Source organism: Hippocampus guttulatus, chromosome 6 (genome assembly GCF_054856545.1).
Source record: "Hippocampus guttulatus isolate MCC_2025c chromosome 6, RoL_Hgut_1.0, whole genome shotgun sequence".
Taxonomy (NCBI): domain Eukaryota; kingdom Metazoa; phylum Chordata; class Actinopteri; order Syngnathiformes; family Syngnathidae; genus Hippocampus; species Hippocampus guttulatus.
The window spans coordinates 4572550-4595580 of record NC_141266.1 but is presented as its reverse complement, the minus strand read 5'-3'; the positions used below and the strand labels follow the sequence as shown (position 1 = coordinate 4595580).

Sequence of the window (23031 nt, the reverse complement as noted above, 5' to 3'; positions counted from 1 at the left end):
AAATGATCAGGATAGTTATCCAGCTTCTGCAGACCATGCTGATTATCGGATCATGTGAATCAGATGTGTCGCAGCAGGGGGAGATGGAAAACAGGCAGGGCAGTGGCACTTGAGGAACAGGATTGAAAATCCCTGTAGTAATTCATGTCTTCATGACATCTCAGATGGATTACTGCAATGCACTTTATTTTGGAGCCAGCCAGTATCTCTGAAGCGTCTCCAGTTGGTCCAAAATGCTGGTGCTCCCCTTCTAATGGGAGTTACATCACCTCAATTCTGGCCTCCCTTCACTGGCTCCCTGTACATTTTAGAGTCAATTTTAAGATAATTAATTAATAGTAATTAATTAATTACGAATTGATAACAAATATTTTTGTTGATTTGTGTTAATTTAGTGTTTTCAGTGTTTGTTATTGTATGACTGATTTTTTTTTTTTTTTTTGGTCCATGTACAGTACTTTGTATACAGCTATATAAATAAAGTTGAGTTGAGTCAAAATCAGTCCATGTGCAGTCCACATGCGATTGGCTGGAGTCTGAACAGGGGATCGGCATGCACAAACTAAGTTCATAAGGAATTGCAAGAACATCTCCATTTGAGGATGGCGCGGGGTGCTTTTAAAAATAGATACAAGATAATAATAATATATTTAATGAATTGATTTCGGCAATTCTTCAGAGTGTTCGGTGCATGCCAATGTCATATTATGAATGAAATCCGATGACATCCAGCACACAAATCAAAGAAGCACATCTCCGTCTGGCTGCGCCCTGGATCAAATCCACCAAAATCGCACTATGCGACCTGTGCCATAACTTGGTAACTGGTTGATAACTTGATAACTTTGACCTGGTTTCATCTGGTCTAAAATCTGGTGTACTTTCTGTCACTGAATTATCAGGTGTGGCGTGGGCGTGGAATAGAAGGCGTGGTCCACCAAATTTCCATCCATAGTAAGCTACACTTGTCTCGGCCCGAAAATCCCAGCGCGCCTGTCTGTTTCCTTTGGACGACAAGTTAATTCGATCTTTGATATGCAAGTGTTAACCAGCACATCCTTCTGATGTCAGAGATGTCGAGTGTTGTCATTTCAGCAATTATTGACTTTCTTGAGCAAATTTGGTCCATGGCGTGACTGATGATAGCGCAATCACACATCAATTTTGCATATGAGCCAAACATTCCCCTCGTGCAAAAATGTGGCACCCGAGGGAGGGGCAGCCCTTTATGAACATATACCACACCGGTTTCTACTCTGACGCAGTCGAACCCTTTAAATACACAAATGAAACAGGTTTTCATTGTTATTATTTCAACGATTCTTTAATTGAAATATGGCAGACTGTGTTTCTGAACGGTGACGTCCACGGCATTGCTCAAAGAAGCTGAGTAGGAAAATGTAAAGATTATCATCAATTAACACAACTTTTTTAACATATTGTCACTCATGGATAATTATTACGATGTGCATTTTATGTACGTGGCAGGGATACATGAAACATGCGTTAGGGTGCTTACAGTAAGTCGCTAATGCCTAGCTCTACATTTTTCTTAAACGCGCAATACCGAGTAGTGAGATACATTGACACAACTTACATAAGGAACTGTAATTGGTTTGTGTAACAGGTCACTTTGACGAGAGTAAATTCAAGCTTTTAACCCAAATTGATGAATAATTATGACAAAGTAAAAAAATTGAATTGAATAATATGACACGAAAGCCTCAACAAGTGTGTGTGTGTGTGTGCGCGCGCACGCAAGCCAGAGTTTTCCAATGCAAGTGTGTGTTTGTGAGTGCCTGAAATAGCTGTCCACAGAGCAGTTGTCAGTCACAAATGAGTCGCAACAAGCCCACATCTTTCAACCTCAGGTTGGTTTCCTTAAAAATGAAAATCCCCTCCACTTGGGTCTCAAATGCTGCTGCCTCTGCAGTATCCCACGTCATCGAGTTCTCGTCAACTTCTAGCAATCACAGGCACGACCTGCAGACAAACAGTATGATATTTGGCAGTCATAACACAAAGTAATTCGTTAAATTTGCTTTCATACAGATGCAATTTCTGACATCAATTTTCTAAGGGTCTGCTTTCACCTTTCAGCTACATAACTGGTTGCCTCACACCACCACCTGTTGAACAGTGTGGTCCAAGTCATTGCTGGACAACTTTAAGCTACCGGTACTCTCTACATCAGGAGTGTCCAACCACACTCTAAAATAGTGTCTGTGCATGTGTGCTGTCATTATTTTTGTCATTATGTTTTGGCGGCCCGGTGGTCCAGTGGTTAGCGCGTCGACCTCACAGTGCAGAGGTCGTGGGTTCGATCCCGGCTCCGGCCTTCCTGTGTGGAGTTTGCATGTTCTCCCTGGGCTTGCGTGGGTTTTCTCAGGGTACTCCGGTTTTCTCCCACATTCCAAAAACATGCATGGCAGGCTGATTGAACACCCAACAATTGTCCCTAGGTGTGTGTGTGTGAGCGCGGATGGTTGTTCGTCTCTGTGTGCCCTGCGATTGGCTGGCAACTGGTTCAGGGTGTCCCCTGCCTACTGCCCGAACACAGCTGGGATAGGCTCCAGCACCCCCCGCGACCCTTGTGAGGATAAAGCGGATGATTATGTGTTTTGAGCCTACTCAACTACATATGTCACACCCAACAATTTTTTTATTGATTGATTTCTTTTTAAAGTAGGTCTCTTCTGCCCTAACCATGTGTTTGACATGAGAGCATGGCGTAGACAGCGAGCTAAACAATCCTCCAATAAAAACACAAAGATGAGAATCCACCGTTTGGTATTTCTAAGGAAGACTTTCTTGTAAAACTGCATACAAACAGAAACACAACACGAATGTTTGTATAGCATCCAATTATACATATGAAATAACACTCGACACTCATGTAACAGCCCTTTTCTCTAGTTTATTCAACAATTCTATGGTAAATATCTACGGAGATTAACTGGTGAAATATTGGCATGTGCCGATTAATAACTTGCACAACAAACAGTAACATGTACAACTGTGTCAATGTACTTACAGATTGTGCCTGAACTTGTCAAAAGAAAGTATGAAAGGGGATGTGATCACACCTCTCCACTGTTGTGAATCAAAATGTTTACCCCACTGACTTTTTGGGTGGTTTTAACTACTTCCGCCACTAGGGGCACTTTACTGTACTGTAATGCAATTGTGGGTGATTTTAACTACTTCCACCGCTAGGGGCACTGCACTGAACTGTAATACAATCACTCGGGGCAGAATAAGGTCACTTTCAGTACAGTATTTGGCAAGTTATTTTAAGAAAGTAATTTGTTACAAACGATTTCCAGAAAGTATTTGCATTACAACTCAGTCACTGCCTTGTAAAAGTAATTAGTTACTCAGCTAAAGTAATTATATATATTTTTTCATTTGTTCGATTTAGAGTGTCAATATGTTTATAATATCTAAATGAATAATACAAACTTTTAGAATATTTTGCATTTATTTGAACTCAGTAAGGATGGCCCAGTGGTCCAGTGGTTAGCGTGTTGACCTCACAGTGCAGAGGTACCGGATTCAATTCCAGCTCCAGTCTCCCTGTGTGGAGTTTGCATGTTCTCCCCGGGCCTGAGTGGGTTTTCTCCGGGTACTCCGGTTTCCTCCCACTTTCCAAAAAATACACTTAAAAATTATTATTATTATTATTATTATTACAAACAGTAATCTACCTGCCTTGTATTTGTTTTGTTCAAGTTGGGATCTGTTCTGACTCTTGCTCATTCTGGCATACATATGCGTGCATGTGTGTGTGTGTGTGTGTGTGTATGTATATGTGTGCGGTCAATATCGGGAGGTTGGCTGCTTAAAAAGTCGATCTTGTGTCAAAAAAGGTTGGGCACCCCTGCTCTACATTATATCAGCTCGTGTGACGTGAGTCCATTCACAGACAGATGGACAGAGTAAATATAACTTTAGACTTTGGCAGGATGGCAAACGGGTGATACAATTGTCAATATTGCAACAGGAAAGGAGAGTTCAAGCTTACTACATATAGGTAAGGTACCATATGCCGCGGTAAGCTGTCGGGGACCAGCAGGATTTTCTCTGCTGGCTTTAACACTGAAGCACTGACCTACATGTACCACCCAAACATATTTGTTCAGTGAAATTGTAATAATTTACTCCCAAAAGTGAATTCTCTTGATTTACAAGCGTTTCACTTGGCTGCACTGCTTGCAGGAGTGAATTTGAATGCTCGATTGTTTTAGCGTGCTACCGTGTCAATCGAACCTGTCCAGGACCTTCAGACTCATTAGTGAGGTTGATCAAAGTCCTGGGTACGACGTTAAACTGCATCCAACTGGTCCTCCAGGTTGGGGGTTGGGCGTGAGGTTAACAACCTCACCCTGTAAAACAAAACCTGTTACAGAAACGACGAGAGGAAGCCATTCCGGTAAACCACGGCGAAGAAGAGACGGCACATCCTTGGATGTATCTATGACAGGGCCGGGTGAAATCCAGCAGGAAGCCCGACCCCTGATGACCCCGATCTTTGGAACCAACACCAACACCAGAGTAGGCACCTGGAATGTGCGCACAATGTTCCAGTCTGGTCGCATGGACCAGGTGCTGAAGAATATGAGGGACTATCGCCTGGACATCTTAGGCGTTAGTGAAATGAGGTGGACGGGGCAAGGGCGTCTCGTGGTTGATGGAGCAACTTTTCTGTACTCTGGGAAGCAAGACCACCATTCTCATGGAGTCGGCATCATCCTCTCCAATAGTGCAGCAAAAGCATTGATTGGATGGAAGCCGGTGAATGAACGGATTATTACAGCAAGGCTCTACACCAGATATGCCAAAGTAACCATCGTACAAGTCTATGCCCCAACCGAAGCTGCCTCAGCGGACGATAAAGACACCTTCTACAACCAGCTCCAGACCGTGCTTGAGGAGATCCCCAGACATGACATCAAAATGCTGATTGGAGACTTCAACGCAAAACTGGATAATGACAGAAGGGGCCTGAATGCCACAGTTGGACCACATGGGTCTGCAGGCTCCACGAACGACAACGGGGAGAGACTGTTGATGCTAACCAGTACCAACGGCCTCAGCATTGGCAACACCTTTTTTGAGCACAAGCGGATCCACAAAGTAACCTGGGTTTCACCTGGTGGCGGGACCCAGAACGAACTGGACTACATCTGCATCAACACAAGGTGGCACTCGTCATTGCTCGACGTTCGCTCCCACAGAGGTGCAGATGTGGGTTCAGACCACTTCCTTGTGGTGAGTAAAATCAAGCTGAAGCTGAAGAAGGTGAAAAAGGTGCAGCCCAAGAGACCTTACGCAGTGGACAAGCTAAAGGATAACATATCAGAAAGCTTCTGTGAGGAGTTGAGTAGGAAGCTCAAGGTATCACAACACCTTGCAAACATTGAGGAGCAGTGGAGTATGTTCTCTTGTGCCATTGCTGAAACTGCAGAAGCAGTTATCGGCAGAAAGAGGGGTACCAACAAAGAGAGATGGATAACAGACAACACCTGGAAGTTGATTGATGAAAGGAAAGTGGCCAAGATAAAAAGAGAACAAAAGAGGAGGCTCCGGAGCTGGAGGATGGAAGACGAGGAGTACAGGCGCTTGGACAGGGCAGTGAAGAAGAGTTGCAGGAAGGATAAATGACAGTGGCTAGAAGAGAAAGCAAGAGAGGCACAGGAAGCAGCCGAGAACAACAACACGACGACCCTATACAAGATCGTGCGGGAGCTAACCAACTCCAGGAGCAGCTCTAGCGTGCCAATCAGGAGCAAGGATGGCAGGACACTTCTAAGCGACGAGGAGCAAGAAGCAAGATGGCTGGAACACTTCAGGGAAGTTCTCAACCAACCAATGCCTCCCGTGCTCTTCAATTTCGATCAAGAGACACCAGCTCCAGCTCTAAATATTACATCGAAAGAGATATCCGAGACTGAGGTTGCCAGAGCAATCAAGGGCCTTAAGAACAACAAGGCACCGGGACTCGATGAGGTAGCTGCCGAGATGTTGAAACACGGCCAAGACGCTGTTGTGGAGAGCCTTACCCACCTGTTCAACCTGATTTGGCATGCTGAAGAGGTTCCTGCCGACTGGAGACGTGGGGTCATTGTCACGCTTCCTAAGAAGGGAAACCTCGCAGACTGCGATAACTGGCGGGGCATTACACTGCTGTCAATCCCCAGCAAGGTATTCTACAGTGTTCTGCTACATCGCCTTAAAGATGAAGTGGATAACATCTTGAGGGAAGAGCAAGCCGGTTTCAGGAAGGGAAGGTCTTGCGCCGAACAGATCTTTACCCTTCGAAACATCATAGAGCAGTGCCAAGAACTTCAGACACCACTCATGATCAACTATATCGATTTCAAGAAAGCCTTCGACAGCATCCACCGGGAGTCACTGTGGCAGATCGTCCAGCTGTATGGTGTACCCCTCAAGTACATCAACATCTTCAGGTCATTGTACCACAACTCAACCTGTTGTGTCAAAACCAACAGTGGCACAACTGATGATTTTGACATTGTCACTGGTGTAAGACAGGGTTGCATTCTGTCACCCCTACTCTTCATCATCATAATTGACTTTGTGATGAGGAAGTCCATCACAGGGGAAGAAGTTGGTATCAAGTGGGGAGGGAGCAGACTAGCTGACCTGGAATTTGCAGATGATTTGGCTCTGTTAAGTCACACCCAGCCCGCACTCCAGGAGTTGACCAACAATCTGCATGAGCACGGAGTTAAGGTCGGTTTACGAATTAGCCAGGAAAAGACCAAGGCCATGGCCGTCGGACAGCACCAACACCTTCAACCACTCACTCTACACCAACATGACATAGAGTACATTGACAGCTTCACATATCTTGGGAGTAACATCTCAAATACAGGTGGTGTGGAGAAAGACGTCAACAGTAGACTTGGTAAAGCTGCGGGAGTGTTCCAACGCCTCCGCAACATCTGGTCATCGAAAGCCATCACTACGACCACCAAGCTACGCCTCTATATGTCAGTGGTTATCCCAACAGCGATTTACGCCTGTGAGACATGGATGAAGACAGCCAACATTACCAACAAGTTAGATGTCTTTCATCGGCGTTGCCTGAGATCCATCCTGAGGATCTCATGGAGAGACCACATCACCAACGAGGAGGTGATGAAGAGGGCAGGAGTGGCTGAACTATCAGACATTGTCTCTGAAAGGAGAAGGAAAATGATCGGCCACGTACTCCGGCTGCCAAGAGAGAGACCGGCAAGTGTGGCCATGGACTGGATGCCAGAGGGTGGAAAGAGGAAGAGAGGTAGGCCAAAGAAGACGTGGAGACAGACTGACAAAGAAGACCTCAGTGAGATGGGTGTCAGCTGGCATGGAGCAAGAAAGGTCGCCAGTGACCGGAACAAATGGAGGAGGCTCGTCGCCCAATGTTCCAAATAGGAGCGGGCGGAACTAACTAACTAACAGACTTAAACTACATTAGCAAGTCCTATCAGTAGATAAATATTGATTCTGAAATGGTCGAGAGAAACAGTTGTGCCTTTGTATAGCAGACCTGGGCAACCTGCGGCTCGCGAGCCACATGCGGCTCTTGAAACCCTCTTCATATTGAACTTTACGGGGTGCAGCTTCCTGTTGTGACTACCAGCCATTGTGTGCGTAATGAGGGGCAGAGTCCACGGACCACGGTCTCATTTGTTATGAAGAGAAGTGAAACATGAGTAAAATCTAAGGCTCTCCTAGAAATTAAAACATTGTGTATTATACGTCTGTTACTACTTACGCTTATTTACAGGAATGCATTTTCTCTCTTTTTATAGATTTCATTTTTTTCAAAGCCTGAAATCAAATTTCACCCTTTCATGCACCCTGTGACCTGATAACCGCTGTCCCTGAAAGAGTTAAACGTCAATGCACTCAATGCACCTCATTGCCAGTGACTAATGTGAGGAATGAATGCTCGCAGAATTGATGAAGCACGAATGTCATCTTGCTTGGAAGGCAGCATAGGCATCCATCCATCCATCCATTTTCCGAACCGCTTGATCCTCACCAGGGTCGCGGGGGGTGCTGGAGCCTATCCCAGCCATCTCCGGGCAGTAGGCGGGGGACACCCTGAATCAGTTGCCAGCCAATCGCAGGGCACACAGAGACGAACAACCATCCACGCCCACACTCACACCTAGGGACAATTTAGAGCGTCCAATCAGCCTGACATGCATGTTCTTGGAATGTGGGAGGAAACCGGAGCACCCGGAGAAAACCCACGCAGGCCCGGGGAGAACATGCAAACTCCACACAGGGAGGCCGGAGCTGGAATCGAACCCGGTACCTCTGCACTGTGAAGCCGACGTGCTAACCACTCGACTACCGGGCCGCCTGCAGCATAGGCAATGAAGGGGAATTTGTCCTAACATGCAAAAAAGAAGTTAGGGAGTGAAGGGCAGAGGACAGTTTATTTGCGCCCCCGTGTATGATGTGGCTCTTTGCAGCAACACAGTCAAAATTGTCACTGTTGGTCTCTGAGTGGTTGGCCACCCCTTATTGTATGGTATTGATGGTTTCGACAACTGCGACGTGATAGTGGTGGTGTTAAGAGGTCAATTAAGGTCGGGTAAGTCCCGACTGAGGGCCCGGGTACCAAATACTTAGTCCAACCTAGGTAGAGGTATTCACGTATTGTATTGGATGCAGTTATATCGAATTTTTGATGGCAGAATTTGCCATGTCTGCTTGCTGAGTATACATTACCTTTGTCGGTGAGCATTGCCTGAGTGTTGCTTCCTGCCCTCCTCCTGCAGAGCGATGGGCACGGTGAGACAAGGCAAAAGCACTTTTTTCACGCTACTTTGTCAACTGCAATTGTATGAGTATCACCTTTTGTCCTGCTTGAACTTGCACCTGCAGTGGCCGCCTGTGCAAAGAGAAAGACGTATGCAGTCTTGACATGATTTTTCGGACCGTTCTCATCTACGCCAATGTATACAAGGAAGCGTATGGGCATATGAGCGTGTGTTGTGCATCTTACTGAACAGGATGGTAATGCCAATGAGGCAAAGGACAGCTGCAAGAATCAGACCTCCAACACGCAGTCTGTGGTAGTCTGTGTACAGCAGGATTTCCATAAGAGGATACAAAAGCAAACACTCAAAAATCTGACTTGGTAATTATGCATGAAAAATGATGAAGTTATCAAAGTCGGTATAGACAAAATATTAACCTTTTAGAGCTAAAAAAATGATAAATATGTTTCGTATCCCTTTGATGTTTAGACATTCAGCCTAATAGAATGAAGGAAAATGAACATTCAGTGGTGTGTTGCTTTAGATACAACACTTAATGAGCCTGAAAAGAAAAATGTACTGCACAAGACAAGAATTTATGTCTTCAGGACTTTATTGAATTTACATTACTGAAGGGGTTTCTTGATTTCAGATTTTGACAGTTATACTCTACTGGAAGAATTCAAAATAAATTTTTTTTTAAAAAGGACAGCAGTCTTTGGTTTTCTCAGACTTTTGGGTATTATTCAGCTCAGCACATCAATGCCGTCCATAGTGTGTGATCAAGTCTGAAAGTTTAGATTTTTTCATTGACCTACAACCCCTTTCATGGTCACTTCTCACATGTTCCAGTAAAGAGCTGCCAGATAAAGCTGAAAGTCTGACCATTTTACTAGGCTGGTGTCAAATCCATTCTCGCGGTGCACAGAGACACACTTCACAACTAGCGATGGATCTTCTTGCACATGTCTCTGTCACTAAGTCTCAAGCCCAATGGTAGTGAAGCGTTAGGTTAGCAATATTGATTTGGATAGATTTTTAAAGAGGCGGGTAGAACAAGAGGATTTACCAAAGGTAAATGGGTCATCTTCAGCTGTAAGACAGAAACAAAGTTGGTTTGAGCATCAGGTACAGGACATATTGGGGTGATGTCAGAAAGGTTCCAGGAATGTTGATGCAGGACCCAGGGTCTCATTCCAGAACTGCATCGAGGCATGCAGAGGAGGCTGGATAACTGTCTTAGACTCCAGTGGGGTTACTTGTCCTGGAACCTTCTGACACACCTCTAACCATTCAAGCATCAAACAGGCAAATGAGAGTCAACAGCGCAATGTGAGATGAGCAGACAATGTGACCTAGTTTGATTCCCTCACTAATGATTCACCACCACTGTCAAGAACCTGCTATGTGCATTTTGTGCATACTAAGTGATTTTCATTTAACCATTAAGTCAGGGACATTTTTCAGGGGGTAAAAATGTACGGGAAGTCAGGTGTACTTACACTTCTGCTCTTCAGCAAACACCAGCGAGACAGCTGCAAGAGAGAGCACATTATAGCATTAGGAGATATATCCTGAAGTTTTTTTTTCCTCATCACAGTGTGTTCAGCAAGAACAAACGCAACAGTCAGGAAAATATCACACCATGTGTGGAAAATGCCTTTCAGGAAAAGGAAACAAGTATTTTCATCAAATCACCAGCTAGACTTGACTTGATTTAGTTGAGCCCACAGTTCAAAGCAGACATGGTCTAGCGGCATACAGCCGGTATGCTTTAGAACAGTGATTCCCAACCTTTATTGAGCCAAGGCACATTTTCTAGGGTCAAAAATCGCACGGCACACCCCCAAACAAAGTCTTTCTGTCACCATTAGTTGCAGACAAAGATGCATTATTTGTAAAATGTGATCATTTCCAGCAGCACATCGTTAAGAGATCTCACAGCACACTAATGTGCCCCGGCGCACTGGTTGGGAATCATTGGGCTAGAAAAATGGAAGAACCTGCCAACAGAAGTCAGGTCAGCCAGTCAGTATACAGTAAATGCTTTTAAATCCGTACTTAAAGGTTCGCTTCCCCCCCCTCCGATACCTTTGATTAAGGTCGTTTCAACCCAATTTCACAGTATGATCTTTTTGTAATTTTAGAAACCTATTTTTCTTTCTTTACTCTACTTCTATTTAAAGTCTTCCGGTAAGGGTGTGCTTTTTGGTGCTTTTTCTTTGCTCGTGAAAAGCATATTGAGTTAACTCCTATATGAAATGTACCGTAGTGTATAAATAAAACTGCCTTGCCTTGACATCGCTTTCCGAACAAGACACTTTATCAAGCACCTATCAATCATAATTTACATCATACTGCACACATAAAAACTGCTGCTAATCCTCAGAATAAAAAATGACCCGTGAGCATGTTATTTCATTTTTAAGCTTTGACCTCTTTGAGAGTATTCACTTAGCATTATTCAGACTCAATTGTTCTGGATAACACAAACTGTAATTAATTTGACTCACTTGCCATGAACGCCAAAGCACAGATCTTTGACATCTTCGCGCTTGTTAATGTATGGCCTGCAAGAGAAATACAAATATTGATATAAAACACAATTTTAGCAACAATGAATCATGCAGGGCTGCACGGTGCTATGAGGAGACAGATTGAGGTGAAGAAAAAAAGAATGTCAAGACACCAAAACGGAGTGTGACGAAAATCATGACAAAAAAGCCCCAAAATCCCTACAGATGCTTTTATAATGGTATTATTTTGTCATTTTATGTTAACTGTTCTGTTGATGGCGGCGCGGGTACCCGCAGCGGCTCCTCTCTCTCCTGTGGTTGCACTGTGGTTGAGAGGAAAGAAATTTCATCTGTACTTTATGTTGCACATAGAACCTATTTGACAATAAAGTTGACTTGACTTGAATGGTTTTATGTCTACGGGTGCCCCGCGATTGGCTGGCAACCAGTTCAGGGTGTACCCCGCCTACTGCCCGAAGACAGCTGGAATAGGCTCCAGCATGCCCACGACCCATGCGAGGATAAGCATATTAGAAAATGGATGGATGGATGGATGAATAATGCAGGGACAAGTGACTGTGAGAGTGTAATTCATAGATGCATTAAAAAATGGACGCCTTCTTCGCGGATTGTTCGTTATTTAAGATGCTCCTTCTGTATTTTTATGTTTGACTATTGCCTTTTATTGGTTTCTCTCATGTGCCATTCTCCAATCAGCTCTCAGTTTGTCGTTACGTTCCCCATATCTGTGTCTCATCGCTTTGTTTGACACAACACTATTTAGTGAAGGCGTGTGTTGTTGTTCTGATGAGTGGATACTGCCGATTGTGAAAACGCTGGCCTAATAATTCCTCGTTCTCATGTGCAAATGTTCAATTCCCCTTCACCTCTTTGGTGCTGCCCACTTCATTCTACTATGACAATGAAAACATTATTTGGAGTTGCTGCAACGTTTGCTGGTCACAAGAACAAGTGGCTGGTTGTGTTTTTCTGTGGAATATATTACCTCCAGCAACAATGGTACAAATAGCCACAATGTTTTTCAATATTTGTGCCAAGCCAAGAAGCTGATTAGATCGAATGAAAGTCTCTTATATAATCTCTTGAATACCAAACAACTTCCAAATGACTGCCATTCTCTCTTTCAGGCAAGGCATTTGTACAACTTAAGAGGAGCACAATGTCACCTCTTGCTCTCTCCCACACTGAGAAAATGCAGAAATATGATCTGTTGTTGATGGAAGTAAACCACAGAGCACTAATGTTGTATGGGCGGAAAGGGTGGGGAGGCGGCACTCCCTCAATAAAAGGTTCTCAATCTCCCCTAAATGTTACTGTTGCATTTTTTTATTCTTAGTCTTATGAGAGAGAAAAACAAACACAAAGGATGGAAAAAAGAACGTTTTTCAGGAAAAGTAACTCTTCAGGATTGCTTGTATTGACAGTTAGCTAGTTCCTGCCTAACAGCAGAAAGTCCCATGCCACTCGTAACTAGCATGTCAATTAATCTGAAATACATTTTGGAAGCTACTGGCTGTTTACATGAAGATCAAGGGGGTTCGTGAGTGAACTCGGTGTATAAATTCCCGACCTGAGTTTATTCACTTATGATTGACATCACTGGATAATAATAATAACCACAACAATAATAATCGATATTAATATGATCCTTCATCGATATTGAACTAGAGGCATCAGGACATGAGTTGAGAGCGCAACAAAGAAAGCGACATCTACAAGTGCAAGAAACATGAGGTGAAAGGCTGAAACAGAAGAAGCCATTTGTGATGCAAAGAGTCTAGGAATCATATCAAACTCAATATGGATTGGAAATTTGAAACATTTCAGGCGAGGTGCATCATAGAAGACTTATTTTTATTAAAATTGATTTTGGAAAGTTATGATTTGAAAGTGGAGAGAGCCAAAACATAAATATAAGCCAAATTAGCCCGTCCCAGATATTTTCAAGACTATACAATATCTCTTTTGTTGTTGAACTTCAATAACATTTAGCGATGTTCTTCTTTAACCATTTCGGCATATGTGCCGAAATGTAATCTGTAATGCGTGTTGTGAGCCAAAGTCATGTCATTAGCCTTGACATGCCGAATCACAACAGAGTAACTGATTTGCCATCCTTAAAAAGAGACGGCTTTCTTTGATCTTTTCACACACCAAATAGCTGGTGATTGCAGCTAGGAATTTGATTTTGAGAATATGATTAACTCTTAGCTGCAGTGTTTTGTTTTAATTGAAAAGGATGGGTTTGGTTTACTTTCTCACACACAACTTTTTTTTTGTACGGCGAATGTACTTCTTGTGTTTGTGTAATGTATTAAAAAACTAACTGAAATAACAGTAGAATCTAATGTTGACTTGAAACTTTGAAACAGTATTATTGGTCTTTGCTAGCTGCTCCCGCGCTGGACTTGCTCACAACCTGTGCATTCCCTGGGGGCTAAGTGCCCCCTTCCCCTCCCCACAACCGTCCATAAAACCGAGTGACGCCCCAGCCTCAGGGTAATGTGTTACATCACATCCATGTAAACACCTTCTATTTCCTTTTTTATTTTTTAAAGACAGGGTTTATTACGTAATATATATTAATAATGCATGCCTCCATAGAGATTTCGCGATCTGCTGCCACCATCCAAATGTTTCTTTTGACAACTTAGCTGAAAGAAAAATCCATGACAACACTGTTAAACTGCACTTGCCCTTCAAACGCTATTCTTGTCTGTATTTCAATGCTATTTTCTAATGTGTTTGTTCAGAATGTATGTATGGACTTTGTTCTGGGGCCACTATAATTAGATCCCAAAGCATTTCTGAGTTGCTGCATGTCTGTGTAACAATGACATCACAGCAGGAGGTAACACAAACATCTGCATCACTGCAGTGATTTTCCACAACTGCACTTATCCCCTGAGAGCTCGCTCGAGAGCAAACACACCTGTGCTTGTTTCCTTTCAGCGCTTACGTATATACATACTTAAACTTCTAAGATGGCGTCTGGAAACATTCTCTTGCTTTTAGTTCAGCCTGGAGTCTTCCTATTCAAGAAACGTCTCTGTAATCTGATGAAACAAATGTGAATTTGTGCTGTCGGTCACGATTGTGAGCAAGTAATGTTTGTAATGACTGAGTATGGGATGGGATGAGCACATATGAAGCTCGAAGTGGAAATTAAGATCGAGGGGGGAAAAAGGCTCTAGTGCTGACATTTGAAGGCTGTCGGTAAAGAGAAAGAGAAGAGCAGGGCAAGTGCTTGTCTCTTGGTGCCTCTCCACAGCAACCCACGAAGAGGCAGCGGGAATGTGCAGCTTGGGAAACAAGCCAACACCCACAAGAGGATGGTTTACCTCAGGAGAGAGAGTGCTCACACGGAGGAGGAGAAAGACTGAAACAGGAGAGAGAAGGGCAGGGAGAGAAGTTCTCCAGTTGTCCAGGGGGCAAACTCAAGGTGAGTGAGCGAAAAGTGTGAGACGGTGTGTGATACGAGGTACAAGGACAAGGCAACTGCATAGGGAGGGCGGGCCAGAAGTGACGGCGCCTTGTCCTCTTGTTTTAAGATCAAATTATATAATCAAATGAATGTTAGTTCAAGGTGGAGCCTGCAGGAAGCGAGAGCTCAAGTCGTACATCTGAATACAGTTGAACCTTAGAAGTCGAGCAAGCCTGATTTCAGGATGATGGTCAGTTGATCAAATTAGAAATCAACTGCATCAGGATCAAATTGTCACCATGAAAAAAAACTTTTTCCTTAACTTTCCAGAAAAAAATATGAGGAGCAAAATTTTCCTGTGCAAGAATAAGTAACTCTTAAGACCATTTTCATCACCGCTGATCCTATACAGGGTCACAGGGGTGCTGGAGCTAATGCAAGTGGACTTCAGGCAGAAGGCAAATTGCAGCTTCAACTGGTCGCTAGTCAGTCCCAGGGCACACATAGAGATAAACAAGCATTTACACCCACAATCACACTGTCACTGAGTTGGAACCGATCCCACGTTGCCCGCACGCAAGTGTAACATGACACCATCAGCGACTTGAAATAACGAAATACTTTTTTTTTTTTAACTTAAATAACAAGGACAAAATTCCAAACTATGCCGTTAGAGGCATTCAGATGGAGTGCTCCCTCTGCAATTGGTGGCTGTATGGCTAACATATTGGTATTTGGATCAAAAATGTGTGGTTATTGCCTTAACTGCGTTGTAGAAAAACAAAAAAACTATAATTTGGAAAATGGAAAAAAAAATCTGACGTGAATGAAAAAAATAAAACATTTAAAAAAAAAATATATATATATATATATATATACTGTATATACACACACACACACACACATATATATATACTGCATACACACACACACACATACCCTTCCATCCATCCATTTTGTGATCCGCTTTATCCTCACAAGGGTCGCGGGGGGTGCTGGAGCCTATCCCAGCTGTCTTTGGGCAGGAGGCGGGGGACACCCTGAACCGGCTGCAATCGCAGGGCACACAGAAATGAACAACCATCCACGCTCACATCCACACCCAGGGACAATTTAGAGTGTTCAATCAGCCTGCCATGCATGTTTTTGGAATGTGGGAGGAAACCAGAGTACCCGGAGAAAACCCACACAGGCCCGGGAGAGCATGCAAACGCCACACACGGAGCACAGGGAAGTACCGGTAAATGGAAAATGGATGGATAGATGGATACACACACACGCACACAGACTGTAGAATGCAGTATATTTTTGTCGGGGGCCACATTGTAGTTTTGATTTATTTCAGAGGGCCATTATGACTGTGAAACCAAATAAAATGTAAAATCGCAAAACTGGGGAATAAGTCATTTTGAATTCAGGCATTGGTAAAAACTGTTGAAATATTTCACTTATTTTGAAGGGGAGTGGGAACAAGGGCTGCTTGAAATATCTCAAGTTTTTAAAAGTGAAGACAATTTGCAATGTTGGTATTTTAGCTAGAAACATGAAGTCGATTCACAAATTTTGCTATGTGGCGTGCCGGAGCTGGCCCCCGGGTTTTGACACCGGTGGTATAGTGTATTAAAACAGTTTGAGAAGAGCCATTGTGAGGTTACAATGTTGTCCTGTTGTCCCCCTGCAGGGGACCACAATTCTAAGGAGACATTTCTCCTACTCCATCTCTTGATAAAGACTTTTCTGTTCAGGCCTTCCCATGGTTCCCTGTCTGTCACAAAACAGCACTTTACTCTATGCCTCAAACTTAAACTAAGCTTGCCTTCTTGTAATAACCAGATACCGGGTACATAACCAAAGAATAAGACAAAGGGAAGAAGCAGAAAGTTGGATGTCAACTATTGTTGTTTGTTTACTGTTCTTGAGTAAATTGAATGGGAAGTTACACGGTCAGGCTGAAATTAGTCTGTTGGAGTAGCTAGTGAATCTACCCTACAGTGGAAACAAACAAAAAAAAACTGATTAGAGTTGACCATTTCAAGTATGCTGTATCATGCTGAACTGAAATGTGCCAGCTAACACAAATGATGATGTATCCATCGGTAGTCGACTCCCATGACTGCAAACATAAAGACATCGTAGGTTTTGATGAAGGTGGTGATGGTTTCAGCGTGGGTTCAGTGGTCATGCCTGGAAAGTGAGGTGCAGAGATAACGTGCCTAAGTGGTGATTGCGATGTTACTCTCTGCTGGTCACTTGTAAGTTGCCATCAATACACAGTCTGGGATGTGTGCATGGGTGATGGTGGCTACTCTTAAGGCTGTTGAGGAGTGACGATTGACTCACATACATTAGGGGTGTTCACACGGCACACATTTGCTCCGGCGCTGCACCGATGTATTTTGTTGCGATATATTTGCACCGCAGCAAATTGTGTGGAGCGTTCACACGTACAAAGCCACTGAGCGTGTCAGCACCGGCACAGCGTCGGTGCAGCCCCACTTGCGTTCACACGACAGTTTCTGCAGCGGCGCAAAACGACAGAAAACAAATGAGCTGTCGTATTGGTTCTTTTTAAAACGTATACACAACTCAAGCGACTACTGGACCGGCACGTCCTTCTCCTTCTCGGTCTCCGTGCCTTCTGCTCGAGAGTGACCGCCCCCGAAAACGTAAATCAATGATGACTTCAATGACACTCAGAAAAGCAAACACGTAATGCGCCAAACAGAAAATCAAGAGAGGAAATCACAAAATAAATTCTATGGGGGGCGGGGGGTTGTGAACACACAACAAATGAACAAACTACACAAACAACTCCGAGACAGTCCAGTCTCCCACAAAAGGAAAGATGTTACCAGCCAAGTCTTGTGTCGTTATTAAACAAACACATGACGGAAGTCCGACAGAGCGCGAAAGCAACGCATTCTCGCCGTACGTAAACTCTTCACAAGCATTTGCTCTGGAGCAAATTTAATCCAGTTGCGTTCACACGTGCAAATTTACACCGGTGCTGCTTCGCTAACAAGCATTTGCTCCGGAGCAAATTTTTAAACCACCTCCCTGAGGTGGATCAAATTTGGTCCGGTGTAAGCTGTTTTCCGGGGCTACGCCGGAGCTAATTTGCATGTGTGAACGCTCTACTGGGGCAGCCCCGGCGTAGCACCGGACCAAATCTTGCCGTGTGAACACCCCTTTTGAAACAGTGCAAGCTGGTTCTCAGTTACACCAATGCCCTAAAACATCACTCCCAATCCGGATAATGGTGGTGTTCATTTGGTCCTGCCTGAGGCTCAAATGCACCCGACCACCTTTCCCAGGGTTGGGAATCGAGCGCGCTACCTAACAGGCAAAAAACCTGGGCTGCCAAACCATCAACTCTTCACTCTTCAGGCTCTCAAAGAGTTAAAAGTCTCTTGCACAGCACGAGCTGGCATTTATTAGATATACAATAGGAATTTGCAGTGTTTTGCGTGACAAGAGTGGCTTCAAATGCATTACACCTTGGATGCTACACTAACATTGTATGAACAATGAATGACATCCATCACTATATTGCAATATACAAAGTAAACAATGTACATTCTTTGAATAGGCCTCCCGACAGAATTTTTGAATGGAAGTTTTCCACTGGACACTTGTGTTTTAATTAATATATACAGTGTGTGTGTATATATATACCAAATACCTCCAGCGAGTGAGGCAAGTCCTAAGAAGCCAGCTCAATGGCAAGAATAAGACCCGGGCAATAAACGGCAATTGCCCTGCCAGTGATCAGATACCCTGCAGGAATAATAAGGTGGCCAAAGGAAGAAATTCAGACCACGGACGTTAAGACCCGAAAGCTCCTAACAATGCATGGAGGGTTCCATCCCAAATCCAGCACCCTGAGACTGTACGCAAGCCGAAAGGAAGGAGGCCGGGGACTAGTGAGTGTGAGAGCCACTGTCCAGGATGAAACATCCAAGCTCCATGAATACATCAAGGAGAAGGCTCCAACGGATGACGTACTCAGAGAATGTCTCAGACAATGGGGAACAGAGGATGAGGCGCTGGAAGAGGGACCATCATGGGAGGACAAGCCCCGACACGGGATGTACCACCGGACCATAACTGAAGTGGCCGATCTCAAGAAGTCCTATCAGTGGCTAGAGAGGGCTGGCCTGAAGGACAGCACAGAGGCACTCATCCTGGCTGCTCAGGAGCAGGCCCTGAGCACCAGAGCCATTGAGGCCCAGATATACCACACCAGACAAGACCCAAGGTGTAGGTTGTGCAAAGAGGCACCTGAGACGATCCAACACATAACTGCAGGGTGTAAGATGCTGGCAGGGAAAGCCTACATGGAACGCCATAACCAGGTGGCTGGCATAGTCTACCGAAATATCTGTGCGGAGTATGGACTGGAAACCCCAAGGTCAAAATGGGAAACACCTCCGAAGGTGGTGGAGAATGACAGAGCGAAGATCCTGTGGGACTTCCAGATCCAGACTGACAAGATGCTAATGGCGAACCAACCAGATATCGTGATCATAGATAAAGGGCGGAGGAAAGCCGTTGTAGTGGATGTAGCGGTCCCAAGTGATGGAAACATCAGAAAGAAGGAACACGAGAAACTTGAGAAATACCAAGGGCTCAGAGAGGAGCTGGAGAGAGCCTGGAAGGTAAAGGTGACAGTCGTGCCTGTGGTGGTCGGCGCACTCGGGGCAGTGACCCCCAAACAGATGAGTGGCTGCAACAGATCCCGGGAACAACATCGGACATCTCAGTCCAGAAATGTGCAGTGCTGGGAACAGCAAGGATACTGCGCAGAACCCTCAAGCTTCCTGGCCTCTGGTAGAGGACCCGAGCTGAATGAGGGACGGACACCACCCGAGGGGGGGTGAGACGAGGATTTTTTTTTTTTTTACACACACATACAGTCAAACCTCGGTATTTGAACGTCTCTGTTATCGACCAAATCGGATTTCGACCAGAAAATTTGAGATTTTCACGCCTCGGATTATGACCAAAAAACAGTTTTCGACCAAACTGAGCAAACCTGAATACGCCATTCGACTCCTCTCGGCTTCCTTACACGAGGAAGTGACGCTTCCTCGTTTAACGTTCATTGTGAGCAAAATTGTGATTTCCGCAAATCTGACTGTTTTTTTTGGTTTGTTATTTCTGTATAGTGTAATAGCCCCTAATCGTGGGCTAATTAAATTGATTCGGATTTCGAACAAATCGCTTTTCGAACAGCCTTCTGGAACGGATTATGGTCGAAAACCGAGGTATGACTGTGTACACACACACATATATATATATATATATATATATATATATATATATAATGTATCACTTGGTATAAAATGGTTCATAAAAAAAAAAGGAAAAAAAGCTAAGAGAAAAACACCGTCAATTTCATCTAGTTTTCAGCAAACATGTTCTGAGTTCTTATTGAGGTATAAAATTACCTAAATCCGGATCTCATTTTTATCAATATTGCACAGCATTATTGTTAAGTGTACCAAAAAATTGCTGTAAGTCAGTTTGTATCCATAAATCTTGCGAAAAGGCCTTCAGTTCAACATGGGACAAGTATTCACTCCAATCTAAATACATATCACACAAGTGCAGTACATTAATATACATTCAAAGACACAATAAGTATAGTATTAGAAATACATTTCACATCAGACAACTGACACATCTGTTTGAAATGTTTATGATTCCTGTAATTTATGTGGGCAGGATGTGGTGGTGATTTGTAGAATGTGTTGTGCACAATGTCGGAGTCACATTGTTGTTTCTATTTTTCATCATTACGCCCACCAACTTGAATATTGGATGGGAATGTGAGAGTGTTTGTGCGTGTGTGTGTGTTCCTGTGGTGCACTACAAAGACAGCTGTTGTTCTGTGGCTTGTTTTACTTCGAAATTAGCAGCACTAGACTCCATCTTTTGACACAAGCCTGCGAGACACAGATGGACTGAAACTAGAACACATCACGTATACAGTGAAATAGCAAAGAACAATTGAATAAGCGAAACATGCAATTCTGAGGGCATTATTGAGTGAGGCAGGGAGAAAAGGGAGGGACCGGTTGGGAAAGGAAGGAGGGACGGTGGCATCGGAAAGAGGGAAAAAGGGAGTGGAGCATACTGAGGCAGTGAGTCACACTCAGTAGTGCGAGCACCGAGACCTGATGCTCACTACTGTGCTACAACAGCCATCACGACTTCTCTCCATAAAATGTCTTTCCAAAAAGTTCTGAGGAAAAACATTCCTCGAGTAAAGTAATAGTACAAATGCAAAATCAACCGGTGAATGTCACCCTAAATGTAGCCACTATGATCTTCTAGATACCGACCTGAAAATCAATTGAATTATCTTTGAATAGCAGTTAAAAAAACAAGTAGAAGAGGACTTTTCAGTCGAGTTCTTTAACTGAAACATACAAATGTTGGGACAACCAGCCTCTTATGGTGATGATGGTGTTGATGTGAGGTTTTCATTGTTGGTTGAGATTAACAAAAGTGCATGGATTAATGCATTTATGGTCAAGGTCTTGGACGCTTCCCTCAAAACGAATTAAGGTATTCTGGGATGTAACATTTATGCCAAGTAAAATAGGGGATGTTGGGTGGGAGCAGTGATTCGAAGCAAATGCACCTCCCCGCGAGGATGTCCTCTCATGACCGCTCTTTCCGAGCCAATACTTTTCTTTCTGTCTGTCTGAAGTCATGCAAGGACAGAAGAAGGGAGAGTCTGTCTCATTTGGGAAAGGAAAGATAAAGCTGCCTGTCACTCCTTTCTCCCCTCTTAATCTCCCTCTTTTGTGGTCACTTGAAAGGAGATGTGGTGCGCTGAAATTTGAGTAACTCACAAACAATTCTCCACTTTTAGATGTGTGAGAATCAGATGTTTGGCTGTTTCTTCTTGAATTTGTACGTGAGTGAGGTGTGAAAAGATTACCACAAGGTCTGTTCTGCTGAATTAAAACATTGTCTGAGTAAATTTTCTTTTATTACCGTGTCAATAATGACAGCTACTGTAAGCATTCGTCTATGAGTCCATCCATTTTCTACCGCCTGCAGGGTCAGAGCTGACCTGGAGCAAATTCCAGATTACTTTGGGCGAGAGGCAGGGTGCACCCTCAACTGGCCGCCAGTCAATCACAAGGTACATATATGCAACCCCCCCCCCCCTCAAACAAACAAAAAACAACAACAACAACAACAAAAACACAACTATGGTCAATTGAGAGTGTTTAATTAACCTAACATGCTTATAATGTTGAAGGAGGACGGAGTACCAGGAGGAAACCCAAGCAAGGAAGGGGATAACATGCAACCTCTCAGATTTTTTTTCCCCCCCAATGTCTAGCACTTTCTATACAGTGGTGGTTGTTTGAAGGTCCTCCATAAATACAGTTGAGTTGAAAGGGTACATATTTTCGTCTCTTTATCTAAATCCTTATATGCCAGTATATCGTAGCAAAATGTTATCAGCAGGGTTTTTATCATCTGGCGTTTTCACACACGCGCACGCACGCCGCAAGCACGCACGCACGCAGACACACACGCACGCACGCACACACACGCGCGCGCGCGCACACACACACACACACACGCGCGCGCACAAAATGAAGACTGTGACTATAAAATGTTACAGCTAACGTGCACACTAAGTTTGTCGAGTCACAAAAAAATAATACAGCTAATGCTAATAAAGGCTCTGACATTGTCACTCATTTGTTAATTCAATGTGAACTTGGTCGACGTTACATTACCTTGCTATGTATTGTCTCTATGGTTGCATTATGTGAGACGTTTTTTTTTCTTTTTTTCAGAAATTGTTTAAAATGTAAAACGTTCCTGACCAGGTTAGTGAGCGTTTAGCATCATGAAACAATTAAACTGCCAAACAAGTTTGCTACCATCTGAGTTTTAAAGATGCTCCCAAGATGGAGATTGATCAGCTCATTTCCTGAAGTCCGGTCAAGGAGGAGACGAGCTCGCTTAAAACACAAACTCCTGTGTTTTTAACTCACCCTCGACACGCTGGACTCCCCCTCAAAAAACGAAGAGGTTTGAGTGACGAAGGATATTGGAGATCATGCGACGAAAGTGCTGTGGATTCTTGTCCGCTCGGTGTGTCAACACCCTTCTCGACTGAAAAAGCTCCACAGGTTGGCAGGCGTTCGGGAAAGGGAAGTTAAAGAGCGTCAACACGGTGGATTGGGTCCCTGATCCCAGCTCGGTTTCTGTGTTGCAACAAGCAAGCTGAGAGTACGTACTGGCTAAC

The 23031-nt window shown here is 43.9% G+C and overlaps 1 protein-coding gene across 1 annotated transcript; it reads right to left on the bottom strand.

Moving 5' to 3' along the window:
- Positions 1 to 1296: 1296 nt before the first annotated feature.
- Positions 1297 to 23007, bottom strand: fxyd3 (FXYD domain containing ion transport regulator 3). Its single transcript, XM_086113126.1, has 8 exons — positions 22778 to 23007; positions 11300 to 11356; positions 10289 to 10321; positions 9856 to 9879; positions 9032 to 9106; positions 8881 to 8917; positions 8755 to 8798; positions 1297 to 1983 (listed from the first exon to the last, which is right to left on the bottom strand). Exons 2-8 carry the CDS (start codon positions 11331 to 11333, stop codon positions 1964 to 1966), a joined length of 267 nt encoding a protein of 88 aa, XP_085969252.1. The 5' UTR covers positions 11334 to 11356; positions 22778 to 23007; the 3' UTR covers positions 1297 to 1963.
- Between the last annotated feature and the right edge of the window lie 24 nt (positions 23008 to 23031).